The 19,392-nt window shown below is 50.0% G+C and overlaps 1 protein-coding gene across 3 annotated transcripts in view; it reads left to right on the forward strand.

Annotated features, from left to right (window-relative positions):
• aars2 (alanyl-tRNA synthetase 2, mitochondrial (putative)) overlaps positions 1 to 19,392 on the forward strand; it is a 149,509-nt gene that overhangs the window by 41,438 nt on the left and 88,679 nt on the right. For 2 of the 3 annotated variants that reach the window (XR_013497728.1, XM_078212113.1), the window contains exons 8-14: positions 2,327 to 2,365; positions 2,828 to 2,939; positions 10,252 to 10,379; positions 11,130 to 11,271; positions 14,331 to 14,500; positions 18,082 to 18,195; positions 18,658 to 18,798. Coding sequence is in view for 1 of the 3 variants with exons in the window: in XM_078212113.1 (XP_078068239.1) it covers positions 2,327 to 2,365; positions 2,828 to 2,939; positions 10,252 to 10,379; positions 11,130 to 11,271; positions 14,331 to 14,500; positions 18,082 to 18,195; positions 18,658 to 18,798 (846 nt within the window). In the remaining 2 variants the exon portion in view is untranslated. Of the gene's footprint in view, positions 1 to 2,326; positions 2,366 to 2,827; positions 2,940 to 10,251; positions 10,380 to 11,129; positions 11,272 to 14,330; positions 14,501 to 18,081; positions 18,196 to 18,657; positions 18,799 to 19,392 lie in introns of those variants that run through there. The other variant, XR_013497729.1, reaches the window with a different exon arrangement.

A 19,392-nucleotide genomic window follows, 5' to 3' on the forward strand; every position in this document is an offset into this window, starting at 1 on the left:
AAAGCACCCATTAATTCCTACTCTTTGTTTTCTCTCTGCCAACCAGTTTTCTATCCATCTCAATACAGCTCCCCCAATCCCATGCGCTTTAATCTTGCACGATAATCTCTTGTGCGGGACTTTGTCAAACGCTTTCTGAAAGTCCAAATATACCACATCAACTGGCTCCTCCTTGTCAACTCTACAAGTTACATCTTCAAAGAATTCCAACAGATTTGTCAAGCATGCTTTCCCCTTCCTAAATCCATGATGACTCTGTCTGATCCTGCCACTGCTTTCTAAGTTTTTAGTTAGGGCATCATGATCAGCACAGGCTTGGAGGTCCGAAGGGCCTGTTCCTGTGCTGTACTTTTTTTTTGTTCTACAACTAAGTTTGTTTTAGTAACTGGTAACAGAGAAAGTTGATGAGGGAAATGCTGTCTATGTAGCGCATATGGATTTTCAAAAGGCATTTGAAACTGTGCCACACAGGACTCTTAAATCGGCCCCGCAGGTAGAGGAGGTGGTTAAGAAGGCGTATGGTGTGCTGGCCTTCATCAATCGAGGGATTGAGTTTAGGAGTCCGGGGATAATGATGCAGCTATATAAGACCCTCGTCAGACCCCACTTGGAGTACTGTGCTCAGTTCTGGTCGCCTCATTACAGGAAGGATGTGGAAAAGATTGAAAGGGTGCAGATTGTGAGCACAATTCGTGCTCATGGAACAAAAGGAAAAGAAGGCACTTGGATAAGAAATTGACTGAGTGAAGGAAGCAGAGAGTATTGATGAAGTTTTTGAGATTGGAGGAGGGTTTGTAGTGGAGTTCCACAGGCGTCGTGTTGGGTCTTTTACTCTTCCTAATATATATTAATGCTTTGTATTCAGGACATGATTTCAAAATTTGCGAATGATACAAAGGTTAGAAATGGTGTCAACTGTGATGAGTCTTGAATTTGAAAAGGACATGTTGGTGACGGACAAGTGATAGATGAAGTTCAGTGCAGAGAATTGTGAGATGATTCACTTTGGCAGGAAGAATATGAAAAAACAGTATAATCCAAAAGGAGAAACTCCAAAGGGGTACAGGAATATAGACGTTGGTGTATATGTACAGTTTTTAATTAATTCAAAGGATATGGGCATCACTGGCTGGGCCAGCATTCATTGCCCATTCCTAATTGCCCTTGAGATGGTGGTGGTGAGCTGCCTTCTTGAACCACTGCATTTCATTGCATTATGTGGAGATGCCGGCGTTGGACTGGGGTGAACACAGTAAGAAGTCTCACAACACCAGGTTAAAGTCCAACAGATTTACCTGTTTGTCTTTCATTGCATTGACATGGTCGGCAGCCATCTTGTGGTTTACTTGAAAATTGTCTCCCTCGCTCAGGAGGTGGGGGGAAACTTCTGTCTCCCTCGTTCTGGAGGAGGGGCCTATTGTCTCCCTTGCTCAGGGGGTGGGGGAATGGTTTGTCTCCCTTGTTCTGGGGATGGTCTATTGTCTCCCTCATTCTGGAGTACAGGTCTATATTGTCTCTCATTCTTCTCTGGTTGGGGAGGGTCTTTTGTCTCCCTCATTCTGGGGGGCTATTTATGATGTAAGGTCACTTTTCTATAAGTATCATTCACCGTTTTGTAAACTGACCAAGTTCTTGGGCTCTACATTACTCAGGGTCTTTTACTCACTGTCTTGAGAACTCTCCAGTATTTGTCACTCTGTGTCACTCAGGAACTTGCATTTTTTGTTTTTTCCCTCATCTGTTTCCGTCTGAGCAGGCTTTTTTTACTGTGTTACTCTGGGGTCTTGCCATTGGTTTCCATTCACTTTGGTGGATTCCTCAACTTCTAAATCTGTAGTGCAGCTTCCGCAATTTTGTCTTTAATTTTTCTTCTGAAGTGTAAATCTATCTAGTCCTGCTTTAGTGGCTTTTAATTTTTCATAGCTAGGAATAATGTTCTGGGTTCATCGCTTAAAACGCCATCTTTCATATCACCACTGATCTTCATGTTGGATGATAATCCAATGGCTTATGGGAAAGGGGGGGGCAGTTGACAGACAGAAGCTGTTGCTCAAGAAGCTGGGGGAAGATGAAGAGCTCGGGGAGCTTTGGACTGAGCAGTGGTAATTCCACTTCTTGGTCTCCATACCAGGAGTTGTACTTGGAAATTCTGCAGAGTGTCAGTCTCTGATTGGAAATGGACTCCTGAATTAAACCGGGAGTGCAGCAGCTGATTGGAGACGACTGTAGGATTAACCCAGGAGGAGTCTAACTGGAGACAGATACCAGGATTGATGAAGGAGCGCAGCCTGGAATGGACTGATTTTGTGCTCTGCCTTTGTTCCAGGGAGATGCCTACCCAGAATTAAAGCAGGACCCAACCCAGGTATGTGTGGAAAGAGGGGATGATGGGAAATCCAGACCTGGCATCACACTCTCTCCTCCTCAACACCCCAAACTCCAGCGTCACACAGCTCTCACCCCCACCACCCCCCACCACCACCAAACTCTGCCGCCGCCGCTGCCAAACTCCAGCGTCACACACACTCTCTCCTCCTCCCCTAAACTCCAGCGTCACACAGCTCTCACCCCCACCACCCCCCACCACCACCAAACACTGCCGCCGCCGCTGCCAAACTCCAGCGTCACACACACTCTCTCCTCCTCCCCTAAACTCCAGCGTCACACAGTTCTCTCCTCCCCCACCCCCCAAACTACCCTGCTCCCCGCTGCCTGTCCTCCCCGCCCATCCACCCTCTCCGCCTCTCCCTTGTGACGTCAAGCTTTTGTCTTGACCCCAGGCACCTCCCCCCATGCAGTGGTGTCATGCTGTTGTTCCTCCCTACAGATTATGGACACGATTAATGAGAATGAAGCTGCCTTTCTTTCCTCACTTCACCGTGGCCGAAGAATCATTGACAGAACCCTGCGGAAAATGGCTGAATCGCAGAGTTTCCCAGGTACTGAGTCTAGAGATAGGGTTCCTCATACACTGACTGAGATGCAATAACCCTAGTCCTCACCATGCACCCTCCATCTTTACTCCACTCCCAGCTTTCCCCATCAAACACCCACCGAGCTCCTGTAACCTGATTCGTCCCTGTGCGACCTCCCACTTTCTTAACATGGGACTGTATTCCTCTAATCCTATCCTGCTGCCCCCATCCTCCATTCTCCTCCCCCTCTCAGACATCTGTGTAAATAGACACCTGCACGCAGGCACATGAACAGGCATGCATGCAAGCTGTCAGGGTGCTGGACCACGACCCCAAGTTACTTTAGGAAGCCAGACTAGACACCAACAATTTTTCTATTTGGCATAAATGTGAACAAAGGATGTTTCTCTCCACTGACAAAGTATGGGTCTTTTATCGTGAAATAAACTTCATTTAATAACAAGTTTAAATATAACTCTAACAAATTAATCAGCTTAACCAGTTAAACAATATTTAAAAATTTAAGGAAGCAACTTTACTTTCTAGCTTATCACTGTTCCAGTTCCAACTAAGCCCCATTCATGTTTAAGGCAATTTCACTTTTAACTAAATACAGTTAGCAAACCCAGGCAAAGTAGCTTTAATACTTGTTAACAGTCTTGGAGCTTTCAGAGAGAGAGAGTGAGTCTCAGAAGCCCGCAAAATTTTAACTTCAACCAAGCTTCAGCTGCAAACTAAACTGCTTTCTGCAAAAGTTTTTTCTCTCTGCTGCAGACCCAGGCTTGCACATTAATCACATCACATGACCCTGTCAATCACTCAATCAGAAATCTCAAGAGAACTTAAGTAAACAAAGCCCGTTAACTCTATTTAACATAGCCACTTACAAGGTTACAATGAGTAATTATCCTGCTCTTCCAGCATCTGAGCTGTTTTCCTCCCAGACATACCAACTGCCTGTAGAATAAAGCTAAATGATTTGATTTGATTTATTATTGTCACATGTATTAACATACAGTGAAAAGTATTGTTTCTTGCGCGCTATACAGACAAAACATACCATTCATAGAGAAGGAAACAAGAGAGTACAGAATGTAGTGTTACAGTCATAGCTAGGGTGTAGAGAAAGATCAACTTAATGCAAGGTGAGTCCATTCAAAAGTCTGACAGCAGCAGGGAAGAAGCTGTTCTTGAGTCAACAAAAGAACAAAGAACAATACAGCACAGGAACAGGCCCTTCGGCCCTCCAAGCCCGTGCCGCTCCCTAGTCCAAACTAGACCATTCTTTTGTATCCCTCCATTCCCACTCAGTTCATATGGCTGTCCAGATAAGTCTTAAACGTTCCCAGTGTGTCCGCCTCCACCACCTTGCCTGGCAGCGCATTCCAGGCCCCCACCACCCTCTGTAAAATATGTCCTGATATCTGTGTTAAACCTCCCCCCCTTCACCTTGAACCTATGACCCCTCGTGAACATCTAATAGAGGTGTATAAAATTATGAAGGGCATAGATAGGGTGAACAGTGGGAAGCTTTTCCCCTGTAGCTTCTGACAATGCTCCTCACTATCTGCAAGTCCTGCCAATTTTGTGTCGTCCGCAAACTTACTGATCACCCCAGTTACACCTTCTTCCAGATCATTTATATAAATCACAAACAGCAGAGGTCCCAATACAGAGCCCTGCGGAACACCACTAGTCACAGGCCTCCAGCTGGAAAAAGACCCTTCCACTACCACCCTCTGTCTTCTATGACCAAGTCAGTTCTCCACCCATCTAGCCACCTCCCCCTTTATCCCATGAGATCCAACCTTTTTCACCAGCCTACCATGAGGGACTTTGTCAAACGCTTTACTAAAGTCCATATAGACGACATCCACGGCCCTTCCCTCGTCAACCATTCTGGTCACTTCTTCAAAAAACTCCACCAGGTTAGTGAGGCATGACCTCCCTCTCACAAAACCATGCTGACTATCGTTAATGAGTTTATTCCTTTCTAAATGCGCATACATCCTATCTCTAAGAATCTTCTCCAACAACTTCCCCACCACGGACGTCAAGCTCACCGGCCTATAATTACCCAGGTTATCCTTCCTACCCTTCTTAAATAACGGGACCACATTAGCTATCCTCCAATCCTCTGGGACCTCACCTGCGTCCAGTGACGAGACAAAGATTTGCATCAGAGAGACAAAGATTTGCGTCAGTAAACAAAGAGGATTCTTAGAGACAGGATGTATGTGCATTTAGAACGGAACAATCTCATTAGTGACAGACAGCATGGTTTTGTAAGAGGGAGGTCGTGCCTTACAAATTTGGTGGAGTTTTTTGAGGAAGTGACAAAAACGGTTGATGAAGGAAGGGCGGTGGATGTCGTCTATATGGATTTCAGTAAGGCATTTGACAAAGCCCCACATGGCAGGTTGGTTAAGAAGGTTAAGGCTCATGGGATACAAGGAGAAGTGGCTCGATGGGTGGAGAACTGGCTTGGCCATAGGAGACAGAGGGTAGTGGTCGAAGGGTCTTTTTCCGGCTGGAGGTCTGTGACCAGTGGTGTTCCGCAGGGCTCTGTACTGGGACCTCTGCTATTTGTGATATATATAAATAATTTGGAAGAAGGTGTAACTGGTGTAATCAGCAAGTTTGCGGATGACACAAAGATGGCTGGAATTGCGGATAGCGAAGAGCATTGTCGGGCAATACAGCAGGATATAGATAGGCTGGAAAATTGGGCGGAGAGGTGGCAGATGGAATTTAATCCGGATAAATGCGAAGTGATGCATTTTGGAAGAAATAATGTAGGGAGGAGTTATGCAATAAATGGCAGAGTCATCAGGAGTATAGAAACACAGAGGGACCTAGGTGTGCAAGTCCACAAATCCTTGAAGGTGGCAACACAGGTGGAGAAGGTGGTGAAGAAGGCATATGGTATGCTTGCCTTTATAGGACGGGGTATAGAGTATAAAAGCTGGAGTCTGATGATGCAGCTGTATAGAACGCTGGTTAGGCCGCATTTGGAGTACTGCGTCCAGTTCTGGTCGCCGCACTACCAGAAGGACGTGGAGGCATTGGAGAGAGTGCAGAGAAGGTTTACCAGGATATTGCCTGGTATGGAGGGTCTTAGCTATGAGGAGAGATTGGGTAGACTGGGGTTGTTCTCCTTGGAAAGACGGAGAATGAGGGGAGATCTAATAGAGGTATACAAGATTATGAAGGGTATAGATAGGGTGAACAGTGGGAAGCTTTTTCCCAGGTCGGAGGTGACGATCACGAGGGGTCACGGGCTCAAGCTGAGAGGGGCGAAGTATAACTCAGACATCAGAGGGACGTTTTTTACACAGAGGGTGGTGGGGGCCTGGAATGCGCTGCCAAGTAGGGTGGTGGAGGCAGGCACGCTGACATTGTTTAAGACTTACCTGGATAGTCACATGAGCAGCCTGGGAATGGAGGGATACAAACGATTGGTCTAGTTGGACCAAGGAGCGGCACAGGCTTGGAGGGCCGAAGGCCTGTTTCCTGTGCTGTACTGTTCTTTGTTCTTTGAAGGGGGGGAGGTTTAACACAGATATCAGAAGGACATATTTCACACAGAGGGTCGTGGGGGCCTGGAATGTGTTGCCGGGCAAGGTGGTGGAGGCGGACACACTGGGAACGTTTAAGACTTATCTAGACAGCTATATGACCGGAGTGGGAATGGAGGGATACAAAAGAGTGGTCTAGTTTGGACCAGGGAGCGGCGCGGGCTAATTGTTCCTTGTTTCTCGTTTCAAGGCTTCATTCTATGATCATCTTGCTGGTGCCAGTACAGAGCGAGACTGCGGATAGTTGGGAACCTGTCTCGGGGGCAGGGAATTCATATGGTGTTCATGGAAGTGGAAATGACTAGGGTTGGGAAGCATTTTCCGATCAGGGCCATTGTGATCTCCTGTACTCGTTTCGATCGCCTCAGGGGGTCGGAGAGGAATTTCCCAGATTTTTTTTTTTCCCCATATTGGCCCTGGGGTTTTTCACTCTGGGTTTTCGCCTCTCCCTGGGGATCACATGGTCTGGAATAGGGGGGTGGGGGTGAGTTAATAGGTTGTAATGAACAAAGCATCGTAGCTGTGAGGGACAGCTCGGTGGATAGGATATTGGTATGTAGATAGGCTGGAAAATTGGGCGGGGATCCTGGATTCAGGATTCAATCCTGGACCGGGGAGCGGCGCGGGCTTGGAGGGCCGAAGGGCCTGTTCCTGTGCTGTATTGTTCTTTGTTCTTTGTCAGAGTCAGTTAGTATGTGACCTCAGACTATTGTATCTTTTACAAAGAACAATACAGCACAGGAACAGGCCCTTTGGCCCTCCAAGCCTGCCCTCCTCATGTGCCCAACGAGACCATTCGTTTGTATCCCTCTATTCCCAGTCTGTTCATGTGGCTATCTAGATAAGTCTTAAACGATCCCAGCGTGTCCGCCTCAATCACCTTGCTTGGGAGTGCATTCCAGGCCCCCACCACCCTCTGTGTACAATACGTCCCCCTGACATCTGTGTTGAACCTTGCCCCCCTCACCTTGAACCTGTGACCCCTTGTGTTCGTCACCTCCGACCTGGGAAAAAGCTTCCCACTGTTCACCCTATCTATGCCCTTCATAATTTTATACACCTCTATTAGATCGCCCCTCATCCTCCGTCTTTCCAGGGAGAACATCCCCAGTTTACCCAATCTCTCCTCATAGCTAAGACCCTCCATACCAGGCAACATCCTGGTAAACCTCCTCTGTACTCTCTCTAACGCCTCCACGTCCTTCTGGTAGTGTGGCGACCAGAACTGGATGCAGTATTCCAAATGTGGCCGAACCAACGTTCTATACAGCCGCAACATCATATGCCAACTTTTATATTCTATGCCCCGTCCAATAAAGGCAAGCATGCCATATGCCTTCTTGACCACCCTCTCCACCTGTGCTGCCACCTTTAAGGATCTGTGGACTTGTACACCCAGGTCCCTCTGTGTGTCTATACTCCTGATGGTTCTGCCATTTATTGTATAGCTCTCCCTTACATTAGATCTACCGAAATGCATCACTTTGCATTTATCTGGATTAAATTCCATCTGCCAATTCTCCGCCCAATGTTCCAGCCTATCTATATCCTGCTGTATTCTCTGACAATGTTCATCACTATCTGCAACTCCAGCAATCTTCGTGTCGTCCGCAAACTTACTAATCACACCAGCTACAACTTCCTCCAAATCATTTATATATATCACAAACAGCAGAGGTCCCAGTACAGAGCCCTGCGGAAGTCCACTAGTCACAGACCTCCAACCGGAAAAAGACCCCTCCACTGTTACCCTCTGTCTTCTATGGCTAAGCCAGTTCTCCACCCATCTAGCTAGCTCACCTTTTATCCCGTGAGATTTAACCTTTTGCACTAGCCTGCCATGAGGGACCTTGTCAAACGCTTTACTAAAATCCACATAGACGACATCCACGGCCCTTCCCTCGTCAATTGTTTTTGTCACCTCCTCAAAAAACTCAACCAAATTTGTGAGGCATGACCTCCCTCGTACAAAACCATGCTGTCTATCGCTAATGAGATTATTCAGTTCTAAATGTGCATATACCCTATCTCTAAGAATCTTCTCCAACAATTTCCCTACCACGGACGTCAAGCTCACCGGCCTATAATTATCCGGATTATCCTTGGTACCCTTCTTAAATAACAGGACCACATTTGCTATCCTCCAATCCTCTGGGACCTCACCTGTGTCCAGTGAAGAGACAAAGATTTCTGTTAGAGGCCCAGCAATTTCATCTCTTGCCTCCCTGAGGAGTCTAGGATCGATGCCATCCGGCCCTGGGGATTTGTCTGTCTTAATGTTTCCTAAAAAACCTAACACTTCCTCCGTTGTAATTGAGATTTTTTCTAACAGGTCAACACATCTCTCTGAGACAATACCAGTCAACATGTTCCCTCTCCTTTGTGAATACTGATGCAAAGTATTCGTTTAGGGCGGCACGGTAGCACAGTGGTTAGCACTGCTGCTTCACAGCTCCAGGGTCCCGGGTTTGATTCCCGGCTCGGGTCACTGTCTGTGTGGAGTTTGCACATTCTCCTCGTGTCTGCGTGGGTTTCCTCCGGGTGCTCCGGTTTCCTCCCACTGTCCAAAGATGTGCGGGTTAGGTTGATTGGCTAGGTTAAAAATTGTCCCTTAGAGTCCTGAGATGCATCGGTTAGAGGGATTAGCAGGTAAATATGTGGGGGTAGGGCCTGGGTGGGATTGTGGTCGGTGCAGACTCGATGGGCCGAATGGCCTCCTTCTGCACTGTAGGGTTTCTATGATTTCTATGATCTCACCTACTTCCTTCGGTTCTAAGCATAATTCCCCTCTTTTGTCCCTGAGAGGTCTGATTCTTTCCCTAACAACCCTCTTGTTCCTAACGTATGTATAAAATGCCTTAGGATTCTCCTTAATCCTGTCTGCCAAGGACATTTCGTGACCCCTTTTTGCTCTTCTAACTCCCTGTTTGAGTTCTTTTCTACTTTCTCTGTATTCCTCCAGTGCTCCATCTGTTTTTAGTTGCCTGGACCTCATGTATGCCTCTTTTTTCTTTTTGATTAGACCCACAATTTCACTGGTTATCCACGGCTCTCGAATCCTACCTTTCTTATCCTTCCTCTTTACAGGCATATGCCTGTCCTGCAGTCCTATCAACTGCTCCTTAAAAGACTCCCACATGCCAGATGTGGATTTACCCTCGAACAGCCGCTCCCAATCAACAACCACCAAATCCTGCCTAATCCGGCTGTAGTTAGCCTTCCCCCAATTCAGCACCTTACCCATAGGACAACACTCATCTTTTTCTATTACTTTTTCCATTACTATCCTAAAGTTTACAGAATTTTCCCGATGGAAGAAGGTGGAAGAGAGAATGTCCGGGGTGCGTGGGGTCCTTAATTATGCTGGCTGCTTTGCCAAGGCAGCGGGAAGTGTAGACAGAGTCAATGGATGGGAGGCTGGTTTGCGTGATGGATTGGGCTACATTCACGACCTTTTGTAGTTTCTCGACCTTTTGTGGTTTTTGTAGAATGTTTTAAACAATCTCCTGAAACAATATATATCTATATATAATATATATATAGATATATATATGCTGCATTTCTCGATGATATATCCATATCAGTTACACTACTATGATCACAATGCAGACACACAGGTGCCTGTGTGTACGGATTAACAACCGGTCGGTTTGGGATAAGCTGGAGCTAGATGGGGTCAGGAAATAAGTGGCTGAGGGACACTTTTTGAGTGTGTGGATGTGGAGCTCAGTTACTCACTCTCCTCTCCATGGTTACAGTGGACGTTGCCTGGTCCCTGCACAGGAACTTGGGCTTTCCCCTCGATCTGATTGGCCTGATGCTGGAAGAGAAAGCAGTCGTCGTGGACACCGAGGCCTTAGGGCAGTTGGCGAAGGAGGAAGCAGAGGTGAGGGCTGATAGGTGATGTCCACCTCTCCCTCTGGGCGATGGCTGCCACTTTGTCCCTCGCCCTGTGACCGCCCCCCCCCCCCCTACCGCTCCCCCACTGCCTCCCATCATTCCTCCCTGCCATCTGGCACCCCTTCACCCTTCCCCTTTCCCATCAGCCTGCCCCCCGCAACTCGCCACCACTTTGACCAAGCTTTTGTTCAACTTTGGGTTGATGTCAGTCAGTGATAATGTTCCTGTGATGCAGCTTGGGATAACAGGAAGTTCAAGCTGTGATATGCTATATAAATTCAGGCAGGACCATTTGTGAACTGCAAACAGGATACAGTGAGACATTGTGTGCTTTCCTTGTTTGGAGTGCCCTGTTGTCTCACTTGTGTTCCCTCATGCACGCTGTAAGAGGAGCTGTAAACCAGACCAACTGCCCGTCTGGGCACCCTGCCCCACCGAGGTGCCCTTGGCTGCCGACTAAAGTCTGCCCTAAACTCCATGCAGAAAACGTGTGGGTAATAATGAGTACAGCTGGCTTCCTACAGTTCACAAGTACAGAGCTCAGAGAGAAACCATTCCCTCAATTTTTGGAAACAAGTATTCCAGGAACACTGGACAAGATCCCAATGAGAGATACTAGTTTCACATGGAATATATGTGGAGGAGCTTCTGAGCAGATACTTTGCCAATGAGCTTTGTGCTCATTTTGCTGTTCCTGCAATGCTGTGTAGTTTGATCAATTGTTTTCTGTCTCCAGTGTCTCAGGCAATCCACGCAGTCAGACACACAGCTCGAGGGGCAACTCAGCCTTCATGGTATTAACAAACTCAGGGGGATTGGAGTGCCCAGAACCGAAGATTCAGCAAAATACGCTTACGCCCTCCAGGAAGGCAAATATGGTAAACTCAGAAGCAGAGATTCACTGCGGCTCATGATTGTGGCTCCCGGAGAAATGCCGAGCCCTGCAAACTGGGGAATGACAGATTGCCCCGCCAATCATTCCCAGGACAGGTACAGCATGGGGTTAGATACAGAGTAAAGCTCCCTCTACATTGTTCCACTGGAGCAAGCTGAGAGGGAGTGATTGGAGGCAGCAGTGCTCGTGACATCCGTGAGTCTCTTTTGCTGCCACAGAACCTCCTATCTATCCCTCTAACGAACGAGTCCCTAATAACTATTGCCCTCCCGCTCTGCCCCTTACCCTCCCGAGCCACAGAGACGGACACAGTGCTGGAGATCCTCTCACTGCGGCTCACCACTGCTATGTCATCCCCCTCAACCGTATCCAAAGCGGAATACTTGTTGCTAAGGGGAACGACCACCGGGGATCCCTGGACGGACTGCTTCCTTGCGGTACACCACTAGTAACTGAACTCCAGGATGAACATTTCCCATCAACCACCACCCTCTGTTTTCTTCCAGCTAGCCAATTCCTGATACAAACCACTAAATCACCCTCAATCCCATGTGTCCGTATTTTCTGCAATAGCTTACCATGGGGAACCTTATCAAACGCTTTGCTGAAATCCATATACACCACATCAACCGCTTTACCCTCATCCACCTCTTTGGTCACCTTCTCAAAGAACTCAATAAGGTTTGTGAAGCACGAACTATCCTTCACAAAACCGTGCTGACTATCCCTAATCAAATTATTCCTTTCCAGGTGATTATAAATCCTATCTCTTATAATCCTTTCCAATACTTTGCCCACAACAGAAGTAAGGCTCACCGGTCTATAATTACCAGGGTTGTCCCTAATCCCCTTTTTGAACAAGGGGACAACATTTGCTATCCTCCAGTCTTCTGGCACTGTTCCTGTAGACAATGACGACCCAAAGGTCAAAGCCAAAGGCTCTGCAATCTGCTCTCTAGCCTCCCAGAGAATCCTAGGATAAATCCCATCCGGCCCAGGGGACTTATTTATTTTCACCCTTTCCAGAATTGCTAACACCTCCTTATGAACATCAATCCCTTCCAGTCCAACAGCCTGCATCTCAGTACTCCCCTCGACACTGTCCCTCTCCAGTGTGAATACTGACGAAAAATATTCATTTAGTGCCTCTCCTATTTCTTCAGACTCCACGCACAACTTCCCACTCCTGTCCTTGACTGGCCCTAATCTTACCTTAGTCATTCTTTTACTCCTGACATACCTATAGAAAGCTTTAGGGTTTTCCTTGATCCTACCTGCCAAAGACTTCTCATGTCCCCTCCTGGCTCTTCTTAACTCTTTCTTTTGGTCCTTCCTGGCTAACTTGTAACTCTCAAGCTCCCTAACTGAGCTTTCACGTCTCATCTTTTCATAAGTCTCCTTCTTCCTCTTCACAAGAGATTCAACCTCCTTAGTAAACCACGGTTCCCTCACATGACTGCTTCCTCCCTGCCTGACAGGTACATATTTATCAAGGACGCGTAGCAGCTGTTCCTTGAACAAGTTCCACATTTCAATTGTGCCCATCCCCTGCAGTTTCCTTCCCCAACCTATGCCACCTAAATCTCGCCTAATCGCATCATAATTTCCTTTCCCCCAGCTATAACTCTTGCCCTTTGGTATATACCTATCCAGGGAGTAAAGCTCCCTCTACACTGTCCCCATCAAACACTCCCAAGACAGGTACAACACGGGGTTAGATACAGAGTAAAGTTCCCTCTACACTGTCCCCATCAAACACTCCCTGGACAGGTACAACACGGGGTTAGATACAGAGTAAAGCTCCCTCTACACTGTCCCCATCAAACACTCCCTGGACAGGTACAGCACGGGGTTAGATACAGAGTAAAGCTCCCTCTACACTGTCCCCATCAAACACTCCCTGGACAAGTACAGCACGGGGTTAGATACAGAGTAAAGCTCCCTCTACACTGTCCCCATCAAACACTCCCTGGACAGGTACAGCACGGGGTTAGATACAGAGTAAAGCTCCCTCTACACTGTCCCCATCAAACACTCCCTGGACAGGTACAACACGGGGTTAGATACAGAGTAAAGCTCCCTCTACACTGTCCCCATGAAACACTCCCAGGACAGGTACAACACGGGGTTAGATACAGAGTAAAGCTCCCTCTACACTGTCCCCATCAAACACTCCCTGGACAGGTACAGCACGGGGTTAGATACAGAGTAAAGCTCCCTCTACACTGTCCCCATCAAACACTCCCTGGACAGGTACAGCACGGGGTTAGATACAGAGTAAAGCTCCCTCTACACTGTCCCCATCAAACACTCCCTGGACAGGTACAGCACGGGGTTAGATACAGAGTAAAGCTCCCTCTACACTGTCCCCATCAAACACTCCCAGGACAGGTACAGCACGGGGTTAGATACAGAGCAATGCTCCCTCTACATTGTCCCCATCAAATGCTCCAAGGCTTTTCTTTTGGGGCGGCACGGTAGCACAGTGGTTAGCACTGCTGCTTCACAGCTCCAGGGTCCCGGGTTCGATTCCCGGCTCGGGTCACTGTCTGTGTGGAGTTTGCACATTCTCCTCGTGTCTGCATGGGTTTACTCCGGGTTTGTGGTCGGTGCAGACGCGATGGGCCGAATGGCCTCCTTCTGCACTGTAGGGTTTCTATGATTTCTACGACGGGTACACTCGCCCGCCCCCGCCTGCGCGCCCGATCACGCACACAGTCTCTGCCCAGCCTCGCCAGTGATCTGCATTTCTGAGCTTGTCAACAGCCAATGCAGAAAGGAAAGTTGCTGTGATTGGAGGAGCTGCTTCTGCCAGAATCGTCCATTCCTATATTTTTGAAAGGCGCCACAGAGACCGGCCGATCCCGCTGCTCCGCAAGTTACATCCAGCCCAATAGCCATGTATTGAATAAGCTTGCTCTTCACTGTCCTCATTAATCTCTCCCAAAGCAGTTGCATTGTGCAGTTAGTTACATATTGATGCCCTCGGGCACTGGCTTTGACTCCCTAGTGAGAATGAATCTGTGTGTATTTGTTTTTCAGCATTTAAACCCTGCCAGGCCACCGTACTGGCTTTGTACAAGGACAATTCGTTAGTTGAGCAGGTGGGGGAGGGACAGCGATGCTGTGTCATTTTGGACCGAACCAACTTTTACTGCGAGCAGGGAGGACAGAGCCATGACCTGGGCTATTGTATCCGAGAGGGTCACCAGGTCAGTTTTGGATCCATGTTCACATAACTCAATGACTGTGTTAGTGTGCAGTTTACCAAATTTATCATGTACACCGATGCACCACCTGTCAGGGCAGCTCATGGGGCACTGCAATGTAATGACCCATACACTGATTTAGTATTCCCTCAGCACTGACCCTCTGACAGTGCGGCACTCCCTCAGCACTGACCCTCTGACAGTGCGGCACTCCCTCAGTACTGACCCTCTGACAGTGTGGCACTCCCTCAGTACTGACCCTCCGACAGTGCGGCACTCCTTCAGTACTGACCCTCTGACAGTGCGACACTCCCTCAGTACTGACCCTCTGACAGTGCAGCACGCCCTCAGTACTGACCCTCTGACAGTGCAGCACTCCCTCAGTACTGACCCTCTGACAGTGCGACACTCCCTCAGTACTGACCCTCTGACAGTGCAGCACTCGCTCAGTACTGACCCTCTGACAGTGCGGCACTCCCTCAGCACTGACCCTCTGACAGTGCGGCACTCCCTCAGTACTGACCCTCTGACAGTGTGGCACTCCCTCAGTACTGACCCTCTGACAGTGCGGCACTCCCTCAGTACTGACCCTCTGACAGTGCGACACTCCCTCAGTACTGACCCTCTGACAGTGCAGCACGCCCTCAGTACTGACCCTCTGACAGTGCAGCACTCCCTCAGTACTGACCCTCTGACAGTGCAGCACTCCCTCAGTACTGACCCTCTGACAGTGCGACACTCCCTCAGTACTGACCCTCTGACAGTGCAGCACTCGCTCAGTACTGACCCTCTGACAGTGCGGCACTCCCTCAGTACTGACCCTCTGACAGTGCGGCACTCCCTCAGTACTGACCCTCTGACAGTGCGACACTCCCTCAGTACTGACCCTCTGACAGTGCAGCACTCGCTCAGTACTGACCCTCTGACAGTGCGACACTCCCTCAGTACTGACCCTCTGACAGTGCAGCACTCGCTCAGTACTGATCCTCTGACAGTGCGGCACTCCCTCAGTACTGACCCTCTGACAGTGCAGCACTCCCTCAGTACTGACCCTCTGACAGCGCGACACTCCCTCAGTACTGACCCTCTGACAGTGCAGCACTCGCTCAGTACTAACCCCCTGACAGTGCGGCACTCCCTCAGTACTGACCCTCTGACAGTGCGGCACTCCCTCAGTACTGACCCTCTGACAGTGCGGCACTCCCTCAGTACTGACCCTCTGACAGTGCGGCACTCCCTCAGTACTGACCCTCTGACAGTGCGGCACTCCCTCAGTACTGACCCTCTGACAGTGCGGCACTCCCTCAGTACTGACCCTCTGACAGTGCGGCACTCCCTCAGTACTGACCATCTGACAGTGCGGCACTCCCTCAGTACTGACCCTCTGACAGTGCGGCACTCCCTCAGTACTGACCCTCTGACAGTGCGGCACTCCCTCAGTACTGACCCTCTGACACTGCGGCACTCCCTCAGTACTGACCCTCTGACAGTGTGGCACTCCCTCAGTACTGACCCTCTGACTGTGCGGCACTCCCTCAGTACTGACAGTGCAGCGCTCCCTCAGTACCGACCCTCTGACAGTGCAGCGCTCCCTCAGCACTGACCCTCTGACAATGCGGCGCTCCCTCAGCACTGACCCTCTGACAGTGCAGCGCTCCCTCAGCACTGACCCTCTGACAATGCGGCGCTCCCTCAGTACCGACCCTCTGACAGTGCAGCGCTCCCTCAGCACTGACCCTCTGACAATGCGACGCTCCCTCAGCACTGACCCTCTGACAGTGCAGCGCTCCCTCAGCACTGACCCTCTGACAATGCGGCGCTCCCTCAGCACTGACCCTCTGACAATGCGGCGCTCCCTCAGTACTGACCCTCTGACAGTGCAGCGCTCCCTCAGTACTGACCCTCTGACAGTGCGGCACTCCCTCAGTACTGACCCTCTGACAATGCGGCGCTCCCTCAGCACTGACCCTCTGACAGTGCGGCACTCCCTCAATACTGACCCTCTGACAGTGCAGCATTCCCTCAGTACTGACCCTCTGACAGTGCAGCGCTCCCTCAGCACTGACCCTCTGACAGTGCAGCACTCCCTCAGTACTGACCCTCTGACAGTGCAGCGCTCCCTCAGTACTGATCCTCTGACAGTGCGGCACTCCCTCAGCTCTGACCCTCTGACAATGCGGCGCTCCCTCAGCACTGACCCTCTGACAGTGCAGCGCTCCCTCAGCACTGACCCTCTGACAATGCGGCGCTCCCTCAGCACTGACCCTCTGACAGTGCGGCACTCCCTCAGTACTGACCCTCTGACAGTGCAGCACTCCCTCAGTACTGACCCTCTGACAGTGCAGCGCTCCCTCAGTACTGATCCTCTGACAGTGCGGCACTCCCTCAGCTCTGACCCTCTGACTGTGCGGCGCTCCCTCAGTACTGATCCTCTGACAGTGCGGCACTCCCTCAGTACTGACCCTCTGACAGTGCGGCACTCCCTCAGTACTGACCCTCTGACTGTGCGGCGCTCCCTCAGTACTGACCCTCTGACTATGCAGCGCTCCCTCAGTACTGACCCTCTGACAGTGCAGCGCTCCCTCAGTACTGATCCTCTGACAGTGCGGCACTCCCTCAGCTCTGACCCTCTGACAATGCGGCGCTCCCTCAGCACTGACCCTCTGACAGTGCAGCGCTCCCTCAGCACTGACCCTCTGACAATGCGGCGCTCCCTCAGCACTGACCCTCTGACAGTGCGGCACTCCCTCAGTACTGACCCTCTGACAGTGCAGCACTCCCTCAGTACTGACCCTCTGACAGTGCAGCGCTCCCTCAGTACTGATCCTCTGACAGTGCGGCACTCCCTCAGCTCTGACCCTCTGACTGTGCGGCGCTCCCTCAGTACTGATCCTCTGACAGTGCGGCACTCCCTCAGTACTGACCCTCTGACAGTGCGGCACTCCCTCAGTACTGACCCTCTGACTGTGCGGCGCTCCCTCAGTACTGACCCTCTGACTGTGCAGCGCTCCCTCAGTACTGACCCTCTGACAGTGCAGCACTCCCTCAGTGCTGACCCTCTGACAGTGCGGCACTCCCTCAGTACTGACCCTCTGACAGTGCGGCACTCCCTCAGTACTGACCCTCTGACTGTGCGGCGCTCCCTCAGTACTGACCCTCTGACAGTGCAGCACTCCCACAGTACTGACCCTCTGACAGTGCGGCACTCCCTTAGTACTGACCCTCTGACAGTGTGGCACTCCCTCAGTACTGACCCTCTGACTGTGCGGCACTCCCTCAGTACTGACCCTCTGACTGTGCGGCGCTCCCTCAGTACTGACCCTCTGACTGTGCGGCACTCCCTCAGTACTGACCCTCTGACTGTGCGGCGCTCCCTCAGTACTGACCCTCTGACTGTGCGGCGCTCCCTCAGTAGTGCTCAGGGCCTGTCGGCCTGACTCACCTGTGACTGAACCCTATTGCTTGGCACACACTTGCAGGTGCTGGGTGTTGGCCCTGGATGGGCAGTGCTCCATCGCCATGGTAACTTAAAGCTGAAGAGACTAACTGAAGCAAACACTTGGTTCCATTCTGATTTTCCTCAGGATGTTCTGCTCCCAGTGGAGGATGTACAAACAGCGGGAGGGTTTGTGATTCACACCGTCTGTGTCCCTGAATCATTACACGTTGGAGACAGACTCAACCTGTTTGTGGATGAGGTAATTTGCTTTTTATGCGATGGTTTCTGGGCAGTTGTGCCATTTCTGGCATTGTGGACTGTGTTCAGGGTGACAGTTTTGTAACCAGTCTGTGCTTGCTTTGAAATTGTGAGCGTCATTGGCAAGATTTCACCTTCATTGGGAAGGTGTGGATGGGCCAGGGGCATTTGGGAGACCAGTTGAAAGTCAGCCACATGATTGTGGATCTGGAGTCACATGTAGGTCAGATTGGGTAAGGACGACAGATTTTCTCTCCTCAAAGATCTAGCTGAACTGGATGGCTTTTTACAACAATCTGATACTTTCACAATCAGCATTACTGAGACTAGCTCCTTATTTCAAATTTGTGCAGCTGCCATGGTGAGAGGTGAGCTTATTAGCCTGGGTCTGTGGATGATTCATCCTGTTAAATTGCCACCATCTTGCTCTGTAATGCTGCTCACTTTGTTTATCACTTACCAGGCTCATCGTCTTGCCTGTATGATAAAACACACAGCCACTCATCTGCTGAACTTTGCCCTACGCAGTGTGCTTGGAGATCACACTGAGCAGATGGGTTCACACATCACAGCTGAGAGACTGCGTTTTGACTACAGTGTCAAGGTAGGAATCACTTGTGACGAACGCCACTGTCTGTGGATGATGCATGGCTGTGACTGATGGCTTTGTGAGGGGGAGGGTTACGCTGTGTGAGTGATCAGTCTACATGTAGAATCTGGGGGGGTGGTGGGGGCAGATGATGCATGGCTGTGACTGATGGCTTTGTGAGGGAGAGGGTTACACTGTGACTGACCAGTCTTCATGGAGGGGTGCGGTTACACTGCGTGAGTGACCAGTCTGCATTGTGGGGGGAGGGGGGGTTACACTGTGTGAGTGACCAGTCTACATGTGGAGTCGGGGTAGTTACACTGTGTGAGTGACCGGTCTACATGTGGAGTCGGGGTAGTTACACTGTGTGAGTGACCAGTCTACATGTGGAGTCGGGGTGGTTACACTGTGTGAGTGACCGGTCTACATGTGGAGTCGGGGTGTTTGCACTGTGTGAGTAACCAGTCTACATGTGGAGTCGGGGTGGTTACACTGTGTGAGTGACCGGTCTACATGTGGAGTCGGGGTGGTTACACTGTGTGAGTGACCGGTCTACATGTGGAGTCGGGGTGTTTGCACTGTGTGAGTAACCAGTCTACATGTGGAGTC

The sequence above is a fragment of the Mustelus asterias genome, chromosome 5 (assembly GCF_964213995.1).
Source record: "Mustelus asterias chromosome 5, sMusAst1.hap1.1, whole genome shotgun sequence".
Taxonomy (NCBI): domain Eukaryota; kingdom Metazoa; phylum Chordata; class Chondrichthyes; order Carcharhiniformes; family Triakidae; genus Mustelus; species Mustelus asterias.